Below are 14,703 nucleotides of genomic sequence, written 5' to 3' on the forward strand. Positions count from 1 at the left end.
AAAAAAAAAAAAAAAAAAAAAAAAAGTAGAAATTTTTATGTGTTAAAGCAATATTTTTTCATATAGGCTCTGAAAAACTGTGGTTTCTATTTATACTTTAAACTGTTCAAATGTACTGCTTGTACTGGAGGCAAACTTCTCCCGTCAGTTTGTCTTTGGTATGCCATAGTAGAAGAGATTAATTTTGCTCCAAACACAAGTTTAGAATCAAAATGTGAAAAATTATTCATTAAGTTAATAATTTAAAATGAACAAAATAAACTTTTACTTAATAAAGACATCTTGCTATGTTGTATAGAAAAGGTTTAAATGTAAGAGAAAGTTGTGTATGACTAATTGCCTACTCACAGACACAAGCCAAAGTGACTGTTTTGTCCATTGTATTTCTTAGAATATTAATAACTGATTAAATTGAAGGCCATCCATCCTTGCCTGCAGCTACTCATTAATTCTTCTACAAATATTGGAGAATAATGAAAAAAAATTTTAAGTTTCTACTGCATATAAAAGCTCTAAAGAATGGATCAATACTTTGAAACACCTATCTTGTTAACAGATATTTTCATTAATGAGAAATGCATTATTTAAGCTCAAAGTCTGACTGGAGAGAATATTAATTAGCATTTTTATCCTTTCTAGTATACTGAATCCAAAGAAATCAATGGAATTCATGATGAAAGCAACAATTTTGAATCAAAAGGTAACTATCACCATTATAACTTCTTAATATTTGTAATACAGAAAAAGTCTAAGCTGTCAGATTCTTCTGTTATAAAAATTAATATCTGTGAGTGAAAGAAAAACTGGTCCCCTGCGAGTTGAAACTAAAAGGTTAGAACACAGATCCAATTTCAGTCAGGTGGAAGTGTGTTCAGTTCCAGCATTGAATAGTTCAGGAATTGCAAACAAAACTTGGGCACTGCGTTCTAGAGCTTAGGAGCCTGTTTGCTTAAGCCAAGTAAGAGGAGCAGGTTGCCCAAGGCCATCAGCTTTCTGGCAGTGGTATACTAGCGGAGGGAATCTTTGTTACATACAAAATGATGAATGCAGTTTCTTTCCCCTTTATTGTATGAAGGTCTTTTCTTGGTACTGGGGTTTGAGTTCAGGGCCTTCATGCTGAATGATGTCCCCAGCCTTTTTAAAATTTTTGATTTTGAGACAGTCTCTCTAAGTGGGCCAGGCTGGTCTTAAATTTGTGATCCGCCTGTGCAGCCTCCCAGGATGCTGAGATTTCAAGTGTTCACCACCCTGCTTGCCTGGAACCTGACCTTAATAGAGAAATACCAGTGGCCATAACTATTGTCAGTGGTTATACTCATTGGTAATGAGCAAAGAAAGCCAAGTATTTAGGGAAATGCTGGAGTTATCATTCTCTTCCTTCTTCTGCCCCTCCAGAAATACTTAAGCTGCTGCACACAGTGTGTTATTCTTTGGGTGAACAAAGCAGGAAAGCTGTAACTGGTCCTACATAGGCAGAGAGAGATTCAGGAGATCAAACTTCTTTTTACCATAAAACGAGGCTGCCAGGAGCAGGGCTGGACTTCGACAATGCTTTGGTGACTCTGCCAGTTAATAATACGTCATGTCAAAGCCAACCCAAGTTTATGTTTTCCTTCCCTTGTTATTTGTCTTTATAGTTCATTTTTAGTGGTTAAAAGTGACTATATTGTTATTTTTTAATTGTATTTTGTTTATTTGAAGGATTTTTTCAATCAAACTTTGCTTATTTTTCTTCATGATGGTAGCTTTGAGGCATCTGGCTTCCAGCCAACTGATAAGGCCTCTAAGGCTTTAGTGACAATGGGACTATATGCAGGCCCTGTCATTTGAAGATTTTGTTGCGACAAAGTAAGCATCCACCAGTGTCAAGTAATACCTGCATTCACATTTTATGCCATAATTTTGTGACAAATCTGTGGGAAAAGTCAGAATGTTTTCTTTTTCTTTCTGACTGAACTCCATTTTATTTAAGTTAGCAACTACAAAATCTTGGAAACTAGGTAAAAATAGTTTAGTTTAAAAACTCTCTTAGGCCAGGGATTTAGCTCAGTGGTGCTGCCGTCTGCCTTGCAAGTGAAAGGTCCTGAGTTCAATCCCCAGTACTAAAAAAAAACACCAAAAACAAAAAACAAGAACAAAAACAAACCAAAGAATGCCCCCCCAAAATATCTTAATTTTAGCATTTGTGTTAAGTATTTATTTTGCTATGCTCCTTACCCCTGATACTTCTCAGTTTTTATTCATCAATACTGTGAATACTCTTTGGTAGAGATGATTGATTAAGCAAAGAGAGTTAATTTTCATTTGCCTAGCATGACTCGTATGGCTTTCATAGCTGTGACAGTATAATGCTGCCAACTAAAATTTGTTAATAAAAGTATCCATTCCTTTTACTAATTTGAATGTAATATAAGCTACTAAAATATGTATGTCTAGATGCCTTGAAATAATCCATATCTCCTATTGCTGTCAGTTTTGTCATTTTAAAAATAGTATTTGCTACAGATTGAAAAGGTTTGCCAAGTATCATTTGATTTACCAGTGGTAAGAAGTTAAGGTGAATGACATGTATTTATTTGTTTTATTTTTCAACTAGCATCTGAATCCATTTCTTTGAAAAACTTAAAAAGGCGATCACAATTTTTTGAACAAGGTAAACCACAAAGCTAACAATTCATTCACTTTCATGAACTCCTTCTCAACTCTCCACCCTTCTTGTGGTCTGTGGTTCTGGGCACTGAGCCTTTTCAGTTTGGCTGTCATTATGACCAAGCAATGTAACCCATTTCCATTCTTTTCCTAGGGTCATCAGGCTTTTTTTACAGTTCATGGGTCTACCGCTGTGGTAATGGGTCTTTGTGTGTCCTTTGTATAGCTCTAAAGAGTTTTTAAAATTTTAACTTTGTAAAAATACCTGAGATGCTGTTAAACACACACATGTCTTTCCACTGGGTAACAGTAAGAAATAAGGAATGTCATTTAAGCCTTCCTGCTCCCTACAAATTGCATAATATCAGATTACACCAACATACAGTTGGCTGGCTTTTAAAAACCGACTTGTTTTTGGTTGTGGAAAATGCTGTTAATAAGGAACAGGGCTATGTGCTGCTGTTGAGATGGTGGCCTAGGAGTGATGCTCTGGCGCTCTGTTGACTTTGAAGTAAAGGCAAAGTTAATACATTTTGGTTGCATCTGAGCACAGGTGCATTTTACAATTCTCTGTTGGTGTAGTCAGGCAGGGCTGCTTCACCATGTGTTGCATGTGGCATTTCCTCCCTTTCACATCTGTCTAATGCTCTGTCTCATGAATGCAGTTCAAACCCAGTTTTGCTGTGAAACACTTAAAAGTAATATCCAACATTTGAGATGCAGCGGCCAAATGAGACTGGGCTGGTGTTGTCTAAAATGTTGTTTTTTACTTTTAAGGCTAAAAATTTGTGATACTTACTGGGTTTGTGTGTTTTGTGTTAGTCACCTAGTCTTTGGTAGTGTAGATGAGTAAAGTCTCTTTTTGACCATAAGCAGATATAGCTTACCAGATTTGCATGACTATTTGTGTCAGCATCCTTTGTGGGTTTGATTTCTACTTTTTAAAATATAGTCCTACTTTTCTATGACTAGGTAATTTAAAACTCCTACCTCATATGGGCTAAAATAATTCCTTTTCTTTCTCTATTTTAATAATCTTTCGCTTTTCACCTACAAGCTATTTTAGGAAAGAACACTTTTATAAGTCTTAAAGTGATTTTCTTTAAAAAACTGTATAAGTGAATAATTTGTTTGGCAACTGAGGTTTCAGGAAAATTTTAAAAATATATAAAATATTTAAAAATGTATAAAAATATATTTTCTATAATTTTACTTTTTTATAATCATTACACTGTATGTGTGCATCCCTGTGCATGTGCAGACATACACATGTCATGGGGCTCCTAAAGATAAAAAGAATTTTAAGATTGTGCTTATTTACTTTTTTAATCATTACACTGTATGTGTGCATCCCTGTGCATGTGCAGACATACACATGTCATGGGGCTCCTAAAGATAAAAAGAATTTTAAGATTGTGCTTGAAGATGTTCGCATGAAGCTTGAATACATGTGCTTCAAATAATAGGAGAGGAAAGGAAAATAATTCTTGAGCATGTTTGTTTTAGTGAGAGATTTGTGAAAAATAGCTCTTTCAGTAAGAGGATCTGAGAGATGTGACTTCCAGCTATAACACTGTACTTGGACAGTTGCAAGTGAAACATTGGATTTAATAGACATAATATTTAAAGGTCTTGTTTTCTCTGTTAAGCCAAACTATGAGATAGGGCCCAATTCAGTAACAAAATCTTGAAACCTCTTCAGAAATCTCCATTGATTGAGCTCTGGTGTCTGGAGCTGGGCGTACCTTCAGCGCTTCTTGCCACCACCTTGTTACTCATGTTGAAATTTGAAGATGAGTAACAAATGGAATTAATAAAAGGATAAAAGGATTTATTGGTTGTTTTTAAAAAACGATGTCACTTAGTATACTGGCATAGAGAGAGTGATACAGTTTTCTGAAATGAATCATTGCATAGAAATGTGAAGACTTACATTATTTTTTTCTTCCCTCCCTTGCGTATGTGCTACCACGCAGGAAGCTCTGATTCTGTGGTTCCTGATGTAAGTAGTATTTGTTTGTAGTTGGGAATAAATAGGGTGAGCTTGGTGGGACTGAATTAGTATACTACTAGTATTGCTTAGTTTAAATTGTAAGGGTTTATTGGGTAGTAATCCTTCCAGTTCAAAAGACATGTGGATGCAATCTGCCTGTGACATCTGATCACCAGGGTTGATTTGAAGGATCTGGCTGGCTAGACGGTGTCCCCTTCCTCACCGCTCCATGTGCATCCCACCTGAAGCTGCACTGTGCACTGTACACTTTGCTCTCTTGGGGGAAGAGGACCCCCCTTTCCCCTCCAGGAGGAACATTTTCTCAGTCAAGGGTATATGAGCAGCTATGCTCCCCTGCTAGAACCTCCAAACACGCTCTCAAAAGACTTACTTGTGGGCCGGGGACTTAGCTCAGTGATGCCACACCTGCCTTGCAAGCCCAAGGTACTGAGTTTGATCTCTGGTACAGAAGAAGAAGAAGAAGAAGAAGAAGAAAAAAAGACTTACTTGTAAATATCAAGTCAGATCTTCTCTGGTATAGGTTAAGTACTGTGTGAGATAGATGAATGATATATGTGAAAGTGGTTCCATAGATAACTTGATAAAATCATGTTCTGTGTTTGCACTTTTTCTCTGATAACTGGTTAGCTTCCAGTTCCAACCCTCAGCACCCCAAGCCGCTGGGCATGGGATCAAGAGGAGGAGAGAAGGCGGCAGGAGAGATGGCAGAAGGAGCAGGACCGTCTGCTGCAGGTAGCACCAGAGGGTTTGGGTGAATATGCTTGAGGCTTAGCTTTCATTGCTTTTTTCTGGGATTAGTCAGACAGTATTGAGCAGCCAATTTTATTTTATTTTATTTTTTTTTCTTTTTATTGAGTTTATTGGTACAATCTAGGTATGCAATACAGGTACATTCATTATTGGAATCCTGTACTTTTACATGATAGGTCTTGATTCTCATTTTTTCCCCTTGTCCCTGCCCTCTTCACCCCCTCCTCCCCTCGCCATTTACAAACACTTTATTTCCATTTTCTCAACTTCTCATATTTTTTTCTTCACCCTTATTACCTTTCCCCCATCTTTCCCACTTTCCCCACACCTTTAGCCCTTTACTTCCTATTTCACATTATTAATTATCTTATTAGGATCCTGTGTACTATTATAGTTTTCACACCAGAGAAACTATTCGGTATTTCAGTTAAAGAAATCTCTGTATGAACATTAAAAATAGGGAATCCTAAAATAAAACTAAAAAGGAAAGTAAAAGAGAAAAGGCAAAGATGTAAGATTAAAATAATCCTTAATTCTGAAGATGAAAATGGTCCCTGAACATATTTAAATTGCTTCTTGCTCTTGTAGTCTTATCTTATTCTTTTTTTTTCATTTAGAGAATACTTTATTAGTTTCTGTAATCAAACCCATGTAGATATGACCTTACATGTTTAATACAGTGCGTTAGCCCTGTACAAATGGAAAAAAAATTAAAAAATTAAAATTAAAATAAAAAATTAACATTTCCAGACCAATATGGTTGTCCATTTCTATATAGTGCCAACTCAACACAGTAAATTGGGATAACTTTTTCCAAAGTTGACAGCACAGTTAAAGTTTCCAAAAATTCAAATTATATATATGTATGTACAATAGCAGCAACAGCTTTTCCAGGTTTTGCAGTCATCTGAACAAAATTATAAACATTCAGCACATTCCATTAAAAAAAAAACAAAAAACAAAGAATAATATCCAGAAAACAGCAAAGTTCTGATGCTGTTGTGGTACCTGGCACCATTTTTTTTTTTTTTTTTTTTTTAGCATCTTAATCATCATCTGGAAAGACAACATTCTAGTGTGATATCATTAAAAATAGCTCTGGTAAAGCACGGTCACTACTATGCATTATAAAGCAGGTACAAGATATTTTACATTCACAGAGGTATGATACGCTACCGTCCTACATCAATAATACTAGAATCAGTTTTGGTTTGAAATTTGCTTTGTCTGCAAATAAGATTGCTACCCTGAGCAGCCAATTTTAAAAAGCATTCTCATCACTAACAAATGCTTTTGTATGCAGCATGTTTTACATTGAACAATTACTTTTCCATCTTGAAGATTTTCAGAATCATTCTTCTATTAGCCCTATTGAAAACCAGTATCTAAAGGGTATACTTAGGAGTAAGAGGTGCATACTTTGTAAGGACTTTGTAGCTCCATTGTGGAGTAAGTCAGCTCCGTTTCTTAGCATTAGCTGGAGGCATTAATGAATTACATCCCTGGCCAAGAGTGGTGATGAGCCTAATTCCGTGAATCTGCGCTTCCATAATGTGTGCATTTTAGTTCAGTACAAGCTCTTTTCTACTCAAGGGAATAAAATCTGGTTACTGAAAATAAGGTCACTCTTTAAAGGTTGAAGTGAAGGTTTAGGTTACAGTAGTGCTAATGAAGAAGATTCTGTTTGCCTGAAGAGTTAATATTGATTGATTAATATGCCATATCTTTTCATAGGAAAAGTACCAGCGTGAGCAGGAGAAACTGAGAGAAGAGTGGCAAAGGGCTAGACAGGAGGCCGAGAGAGAGAATTCCAAGTACTTGGATGAGGTGAAAGAGACCTTTATAGCTTGCTTCCTTCTCTTTTCTTTGCTGGTAAAACAAGCTGAGAAGCAAGAGAGATCTCCTTTCCCTCTGATCATAGCCTCGTGTGCATCTGTTACTTTTTGAAAAAATATCATGAGTTCTTGTTTGTTGGAATTTTGCTTTGGTGGTCAGCATTTCTCCTAGTTTTTCTGTTGTACTGTTACATAATTTCTTAAGTGCTTTTTCCTCTTTTAGCTTATATTTCAGTACTCATAGGCTTTTTTAGTCTTAAAGATATTTTAATTGGAATTCTGGGCTTCTACAATTAATATCTAAAATGGGGTCTTATTCTATATAAAATTAGAGAGACAAAGGGTGAGTGAATTTCTTTTTTTCTTTCTAATGGCCATTTAGGAACTGATGGTCCTGAACTCCAACAGCATCTCTATGAGCCCACGGGAGCCTGCTCTTGCCACCTGGGAAGCCACATGGAGTGAAGGGTCCAAGTCATCTGACAGGGAAGGGACCCGAGCAGGAGAAGAGGAAAAGAGGCAGCAGGAAGCAGATGCTGTTCATGAGGACCAAAGCCCAAAGCTGCAGGAGCAGCTCATTCTTGAGAAGGAACAGAAACTGAGGGAGCAGCAGGCCCAGGAGGAGCAGGAAGAGAGGCAGCGTGAGGCTGAAGCTAAAGCACAGAAGCCCCTGGCTGAGGAACGGATGCACCAAGCAGAGAGAGAAAGGGAAACTTCAGTCAAAATATACCAGTACAGGAGGTCTGTCCCCAGATCAAGGACTGAGCGAGTTGCAGTAGGCTGGGCTTCATTGCATTGTGCTCACTTCCAAGGCACCTCACTGGTCTCTGTCCCCTCTGTCCTTGCCCTACACAGGGAATGCAGGTAGTCCAGTGGAGCCTTTACGTTCCAAGCCAGTCATGTTACCTCCAGGTGGATGCTTGCCACCTTAGAACACCTTGCAAAGTCCTTGTTCCAACTGTGTTGACCCTTTGGTTTCTCTTAAGTGCTTACCACTCTTCCTCTGATTCACATGTTCCAATCACACTGGCCTGCTTATTTTTTGGTGAAATAGTCAATACAGTATAATCTGCCCCTGGACTTTTGCATTTTGTGTTTGCCTCTCCCTGAAAAAAGTTTTCCTTTTGCAAGAAATAAAAGAATTATTCATTTTATTAAAATCTCTGCTCACATATCATCCTGTCAGACTTTCTAAATTGCCCTATTTAAAATGCATGCCTCTTCCCTACGCTTTCTGTCTCTATGTCCTTACCCTGTTTTATATTACTTTTATGTATTCCGTCAGTATGCCTGCCCCAGTAAAATGTAAGTGCTGTGAGGCCAAAAGATGAGCTTACTTCTGTAACAGCCTGAGACCAGTACTGGATGGAGTTGGTGTCCAATATAGACTTGTACATATCTGAGTAACAAATACCTGTTGGCAGTCGTAGGTCTGTTTTCTACAGTGATTGATGGAAATACTCCGATATATTTGCCTTTAACCCAGAGAGAGCATTTGCATGAAGAAACAAAAATCACTATTTCGGTAGTCTTTTCTTAATCAGAGAAGATTTTAAAGTTTAATATTTTGATTATACATATCCCCCGCATCTTTCAGGCCTGTCGATTCTTATGATATACCCAAGAAAGAGGAAGAAGAATCTTCAGGTTTGCTTCCTACTGATAGGTATATAGAACATTTCTTTTTATTGATTGATAATAATTGACTTTAAGTGAATGTTCCCAGACTTTCCTTGATGACCTAAAGAGGTTCTTTAGCCCTTTGTCATTTATGGGATACAGAGAACCTGCTAGTTGATCATTGTATTGGCCAGCTTTTGCTGGCAAACAGTTACTTCTAAACTTAGTGGCTTAGCTTATGCTCTTCCTCCTTTCCTTCTTTCTTTCTTTCCTTTCATTTTTTTGTGGTACTGGGGATCAAACTCAGGACCTTGTGCTTGCTTGCAAGGCAGGTGCAGCACCACTGAGCTAAATTAAATCCCTGACCCTGGCTCATGCTTTTCTTGATCAGCTTTCTGGGTTGAGCTCACTTGGCAGTTCTTTTATTTAGTTGTATGGGCTCATACACACCTGTTAACTAGACAGTTAACTAGTCAGCTCTGCCTTTGGGGATTGGCTGGGTAGTGTGGGGTGGGGTGGGGGGTGTGTGCAACGACAGCACCTGAACTGGGTCATGGGTCTTTTGGCATCTAGCAAGCAGGTGAGGGCTTACGTACATGGTGCTTGGGTAGGAAAGAAGGTTGAAAAGAGGAAACCTGGAAGGCACTAGAGGTCTAAGTTACTGTCCAAAATAAAGTCACAAGACTGGCTCAAGTTTTTTGGAGAAGAGAAAAACTCCACCTCTTTGTAAGAAGAGACACATAGCAAGAAAAATGGACACAGAAAAGGGAAAAATTGTGACCATTTTTTTTTGTAATCCATTGTGAGCAATAGCTTATTTAAAAATAGTTATATATGTAAAGGTGTCTGAAATGAGAATTATGACCTTTCTCTTGCTCTTAGTTTGATTAGAACCACTGGTCAGTGTGGGGGAATGATAGTAAGATTTCAGATATCAAAAACTTTTAATGTTTTAGATAATTAAAATGCTTTGAAGTTTTTCAGTTACTTAGGACTTTTAAACAGCATTAGCTTATAAATATCCAGTGTAGAACCACTAGCCTGTGTTTACAAAGATGAAATTCTTCGTTTAGGAAGTTTTGTCTCATTGAATAGATATAAAGAAAGAATTGTACCATAAGCAATCAAGATGACTGTGAAGGTATAAGAGTAGATAGGGGAAAGGAAAGGATTAACTGGGTGGGAATGGGTTGACAAGATGTAGGAAAAAATACCTAGTGATAGTTGACCTTATTTATAATAAACATCTCTGAGTAACTATAGATCAGTAAGATGCTTATCCTTTAAAGCTATGAATTTATGTTTAAAAATCTTTATCCAACTAAATAAATAAAGTGCAGGTTAAAGGAAATTTAAGGAATTCTGGAAAATAAATACCACTAGGTAGTGCCATTAAAGTATGCCTAGAGGCACTGAGGAGTATAGCCAGAGATCAGATAATAAATGTGTTTTTTCTTAAGTAAAATTATTCACAATGCTTTGTTGCTAGTTCTGGTACATCACTACATTATAGATTATTGCATTGTGTGTGTATATATATATATATATTATTGCTACTTTTTTTGAAACTCAGTTAAGTCTAGTTGACTGAGAATGAGATCAGCATGTGTTGATTTATAGACCTAAAGTTAGGCATTTTCAGAAGTTTATTGTGCAGTATGCTTTAATACCTGTTTGCAATACAAGGATAGCACTTAAGAAATTGCTGTTCTAGAGTGATCAGTGGTGCCTTAATACCCAAGAATTCGACATCCTGATGCTGGGCGGGGGAGTTTCATGTGTGGAGGGAGCAGCTCAGTCTGCCTTTGGGTGACCTGATGGCAGATTCTTTGTACGCCTGGATAAAATTGAGATCTGAAACAGAGCGAGCACTGACAGAAACTTATAGTCTTAATTATTACAGATGATGGAGTGCTGTTGTCACATTTCTATTTCTAGCATCTCACCTCTGTTTTCTAACAGTTTGTGTGATATGAGAAATTATTTGGTTTAAAAATAAATATAGCTCTCAATAGACACAGAAAATAAATGCCTTAAAATTATCTTTTTGGTGTTTTTGTTTCATAAATATGAACTAGATTTCCTTCTTGAGATATACTTAATATATTTTGTTTTACGTTTTAGGACTAAATCCAGATCTACTACTGAACTGAATGATTACCCCACAAATAAAAATGGTAAATGTGACTTTTTACAAATTTCTTCAGCACAGTTGCTTATTTGTATGGTCATATACTATGATAAGTATTTTCAAGGGCAAGATATTTCAGATTAATTAACATTAAAATAGTATTTTTAGTCTATAATAAAACAACTATCTTATGTTTATTTTGGCTTTATCCATAATGGAAAGAGTACCAGCTGATTCAAATGGTTTTTAAATAGCTAATGGACTATGTGGGAAGTTCAGAAAGTGATGTTGACACAGTTTTGTATAGTAGATTTCATCTTGCAAAGAAATGGGACAGCAGATATTTCTGTAATGTATGACGGGACTTAAAATTACCTACAAATTTGAAGTGGTTCATTTAAATGCCAAAATGTCAAAAACTAACTTCCTCAAAACAGTTTGGAAGCTGATACTGTTAGTAGTTATGTTTATGATGAATTTGTGTAATAAAATTACATAACTAAGAAAAAAGTCTCTAAGCAGTATAATTTAAGGGTTCATATAGTGGCGGGTTGGGGGCGCTGATGGTCAGTTATATAAGTGAATGCAGGTCCAGGTAGGCTTTGAGGTGGATAGGCTTTCCCCAGAGCAAGCTAATCACTGACTGGGAGAATGCAAACCTCTGATAGCCATCTACTTCTGTAGTTTTAAAAGACAAGTAAAAAAGTAAGGAAGCAAAATCTATATTTCTGTGTGTTTTCTTTAAATTGCTGGCAAGGAATTTTAAAATATTTAAAATCCTCTGTGAACAAAAAGAACATGTCTGTTGGCTACAATGGTCTGATGGCAACTGGTTGGACCTCTCGTTGAAGCTTATAGAATTTACACTTTCCAGTAGGATTTATGGTTTTTTTTCACTGCTTCTTGCCTTGAACAAGTAGGATCTTCTATTATCTTGGTCCTAATATAACTTTTCAGTCTTTTTGTTCTCCATTTTTTCCCTCAAGGAAGTCTTAACTGTAATCACATTTTCTTCTTTCTTAGTTCCCAATTTATCAGTCATTTCTCTGGTCTTTGGACTTTTGCCCCTATTTGAATTTTCCATTTCTTATTCCCTGAATTTTCCCCTTGCCACTATTGAAATTATGGTTTAAGTGCTTCAGTCTTCCATTAAATACTTTTAACATGTAGTGATTGTATCTCACCTAAGTTAAACACATGGCCTGTTAAAACAGCAAGTGAGTCTCTGAAATAATCTTGTTATGGTTCTGGTTTGTGTCTAATCTGGTTATTATGTGCATGTGTGGTTTCTTTTATTAATGAACTACAAATTTCTAAATAATAGGTGGTGGAAATTATTAAATGTTTGAGGAAATGACTTGGTTATGTCAATAAAGTATTTAAAAGTAGAAAATATTTCATTTAATATTGAGCTAAATTGATAAGCTATGCTAAATACAGTCTGTTTAAGAAATCTTTGGTGGCCCTGTTCATTGCCTCCTGGAAGATTGGACTGGATAAATCATGAATTCTGAAAGAACAGTAGCAGGATCGTTAGATAAACTTTCCTAATCCACTTTAAGGCATGGATATGGATGATACTTCAAAGTTGTAGTCATTTTACCCAAATCAGAAATTAGTCAACAAATTCAAGAAACAAAGCCCTTGGGATAAGTTCAGCATCCAAATTATAGTTCTGCAAGTTTCTTACAGCAGAAACAAGTATGGTAACATCCATGGACTATCCTTTGGATTATGTGGATGTTTTTCCTGTTCTCAAAAGCCATTTCAGTAATCGAATATGCTCACACATACTAAGCTCCCACTTTCCTACAGCTTGAATCTGACTTAGTATGTGACTTATGGCACAAACAGGCCATCTCTCTCTCCCCAGGGGGAGTGTAAGTTTTTAAAAAGAAAGCTCCCTATTTTCTTGTAGAGTTGTCCCAGCAAGCATTCGGGGAGTACGTGCCTGATTAATTTAAGAAGGAAAAGAAGATGGAAAGAAATATAGCAAGATTAGCAACAGCCAGTTATCCAAAACCCATACTGATTTTCTTCTGTTGGGCTGCCGCTGTGATCTTCCTGAGTGCTCTGTAGTCTGCCTCTGGGTGTGAAGCTGAAATTTCCAGCAGTAGGAGGAGAAAATGTCTCTTCTCATGCAGCCCCCTCTTTGGAAGGTGGTAATGTTAGCTTGTGTGCATAACGCCACATTTTAGGCTGCCCTATCTTTGGAAGTTTGTTCCCCATTATTATTTCTTGTCTACTAATTCTGAAGCTTTTGATATGTTTTTAATTTAGGAAGCAACAAATACTTAGACAGAATAGAAAGCACTACCTTTTCACAGAGGAGCTCCAAGAAAGATCAAGGCCCCTCAGGAGCAGAGTTGGAGAGACAGCAAATCCTTCAGGAGATGAGGAAGAGGACATCCCTTCACAATGACAACAGCTGGATCCGGCAGCGCAGTTCCAGTGTGAATAAAGAGCCTATCTGTCTGCCTGGAGTTATGAGAAGGTGAGAGGTAGTTTAGGAATTACTTCTTCTACAGTGTGAGACAAATACTTAATTCATAGAAATGCTCATGAGTAGGGCAGCAAAGATGTCATCATGATTTATTCAGCTCTTTTTAGGCATTTGGCGGAAGTAAGACAAGTTGAAGACAATATTGTTGAGTACTGTTTGTGCTAAGCATGAGTCTGTTAATTTGTCTACATCATCTCATTTAATTTAATGTGGGGAAAGTGGTTTAAGGTAGTGATAGTTACTGTGCATTTTACAAGAAGAGAAACTATAGCTCAGGCAGGGAATACAATTGGACAGGATGGCATGGTTTTGTAAGTTAAGTCTGGTCTTAGAGCTCTGAAGTGGGATTCTGATTATTAAAAAAAGGCTGCTGAGTTGAGAAAGGGAAACCTCTGTTTATAAGGAGATAATGGTTACATTGGAATCATTCATCATAATGGGTTTCACAAAGTGTGAAAAACCGAAATTTTATAACTTCAAGAAGGTAAATATATAAATACAAATGGAGATGAATGAGTGAACATTTTAAAAGGTATATCTTGGTAAGAAAATACTCTGATTCAGTGTTTCCTTACTTCACAAAACCGAGAAAAGTTATTTATAGCACCCTATCAAAGAGCTAATTTTCTCAGTATACAAATAACATTTTTAAAAAAATCAGCAAACAATCCCTAACAACTTCATAAAAATTAACATGTGATACAAATAGGCAGTATATATGAAAGAGAAACAAAAATTAATGTAGCTGGGTATGGTGGTACATTCCTATAATCTCAGCCCTTGGAAGGCCGAGGCAGGAGGATCACTCAGAGCTCAAGGCTGGACTACATAGCAAGACCCGGTCCCCCCTCCCAAAATTTTAAATGTATAATGGTCAACAATATTCCTGTAATAATTATATATAACCTTTTGCTTATTAAATTTTTAAAGATTAAAAGATCAGTTAAACCTAATATTAATTGTATAAGTAAATAATTACTGTTTTTATTTAGGTGTATAATTTCTCAGTATGTATTAAGCAAAGTTTTATATGTATGCTATTTTTTTGCAGCTTTAATTGAGTTTATTGGTACATTTTAGGGATACAGTACAGTTACATTCATTGTTGGGAATTTGTACCTCTACATGACAAATCTTGGTTCTCATTTTTTCCCCTTGTCCCTGCCCTCCCTTCACCCCCTCCTCCCCTCCCCATCTACAA

General features: G+C 36.7%; 1 protein-coding gene across 9 annotated transcripts in view; it reads left to right on the forward strand.

The window, feature by feature from the left end:
* Window positions 1–14,703, forward strand: part of Lmo7 (LIM domain 7) — a 215,957-nt gene that overhangs the window by 192,931 nt on the left and 8,323 nt on the right. For 8 of the 9 annotated variants that reach the window (XM_010622357.3, XM_010622359.3, XM_019207263.2 and 5 more), the window contains 9 exons: window positions 640–700; window positions 2,597–2,653; window positions 4,626–4,651; window positions 5,291–5,395; window positions 7,148–7,240; window positions 7,631–7,989; window positions 8,846–8,914; window positions 10,993–11,045; window positions 13,280–13,493. In XM_010622357.3, coding sequence (XP_010620659.1) covers window positions 640–700; window positions 2,597–2,653; window positions 4,626–4,651; window positions 5,291–5,395; window positions 7,148–7,240; window positions 7,631–7,989; window positions 8,846–8,914; window positions 10,993–11,045; window positions 13,280–13,493 — 1,037 coding nt within the window. The remainder of the gene's footprint in view (window positions 1–639; window positions 701–2,596; window positions 2,654–4,625; window positions 4,652–5,290; window positions 5,396–7,147; window positions 7,241–7,630; window positions 7,990–8,845; window positions 8,915–10,992; window positions 11,046–13,279; window positions 13,494–14,703) is intronic. The other variant, XM_019207264.2, reaches the window with a different exon arrangement.

Source organism: Fukomys damarensis, unplaced genomic scaffold (genome assembly GCF_012274545.1).
Source record: "Fukomys damarensis isolate Sample0158 unplaced genomic scaffold, DMR_v1.0_HiC HiC_scaffold_6, whole genome shotgun sequence".
Taxonomy (NCBI): domain Eukaryota; kingdom Metazoa; phylum Chordata; class Mammalia; order Rodentia; family Bathyergidae; genus Fukomys; species Fukomys damarensis.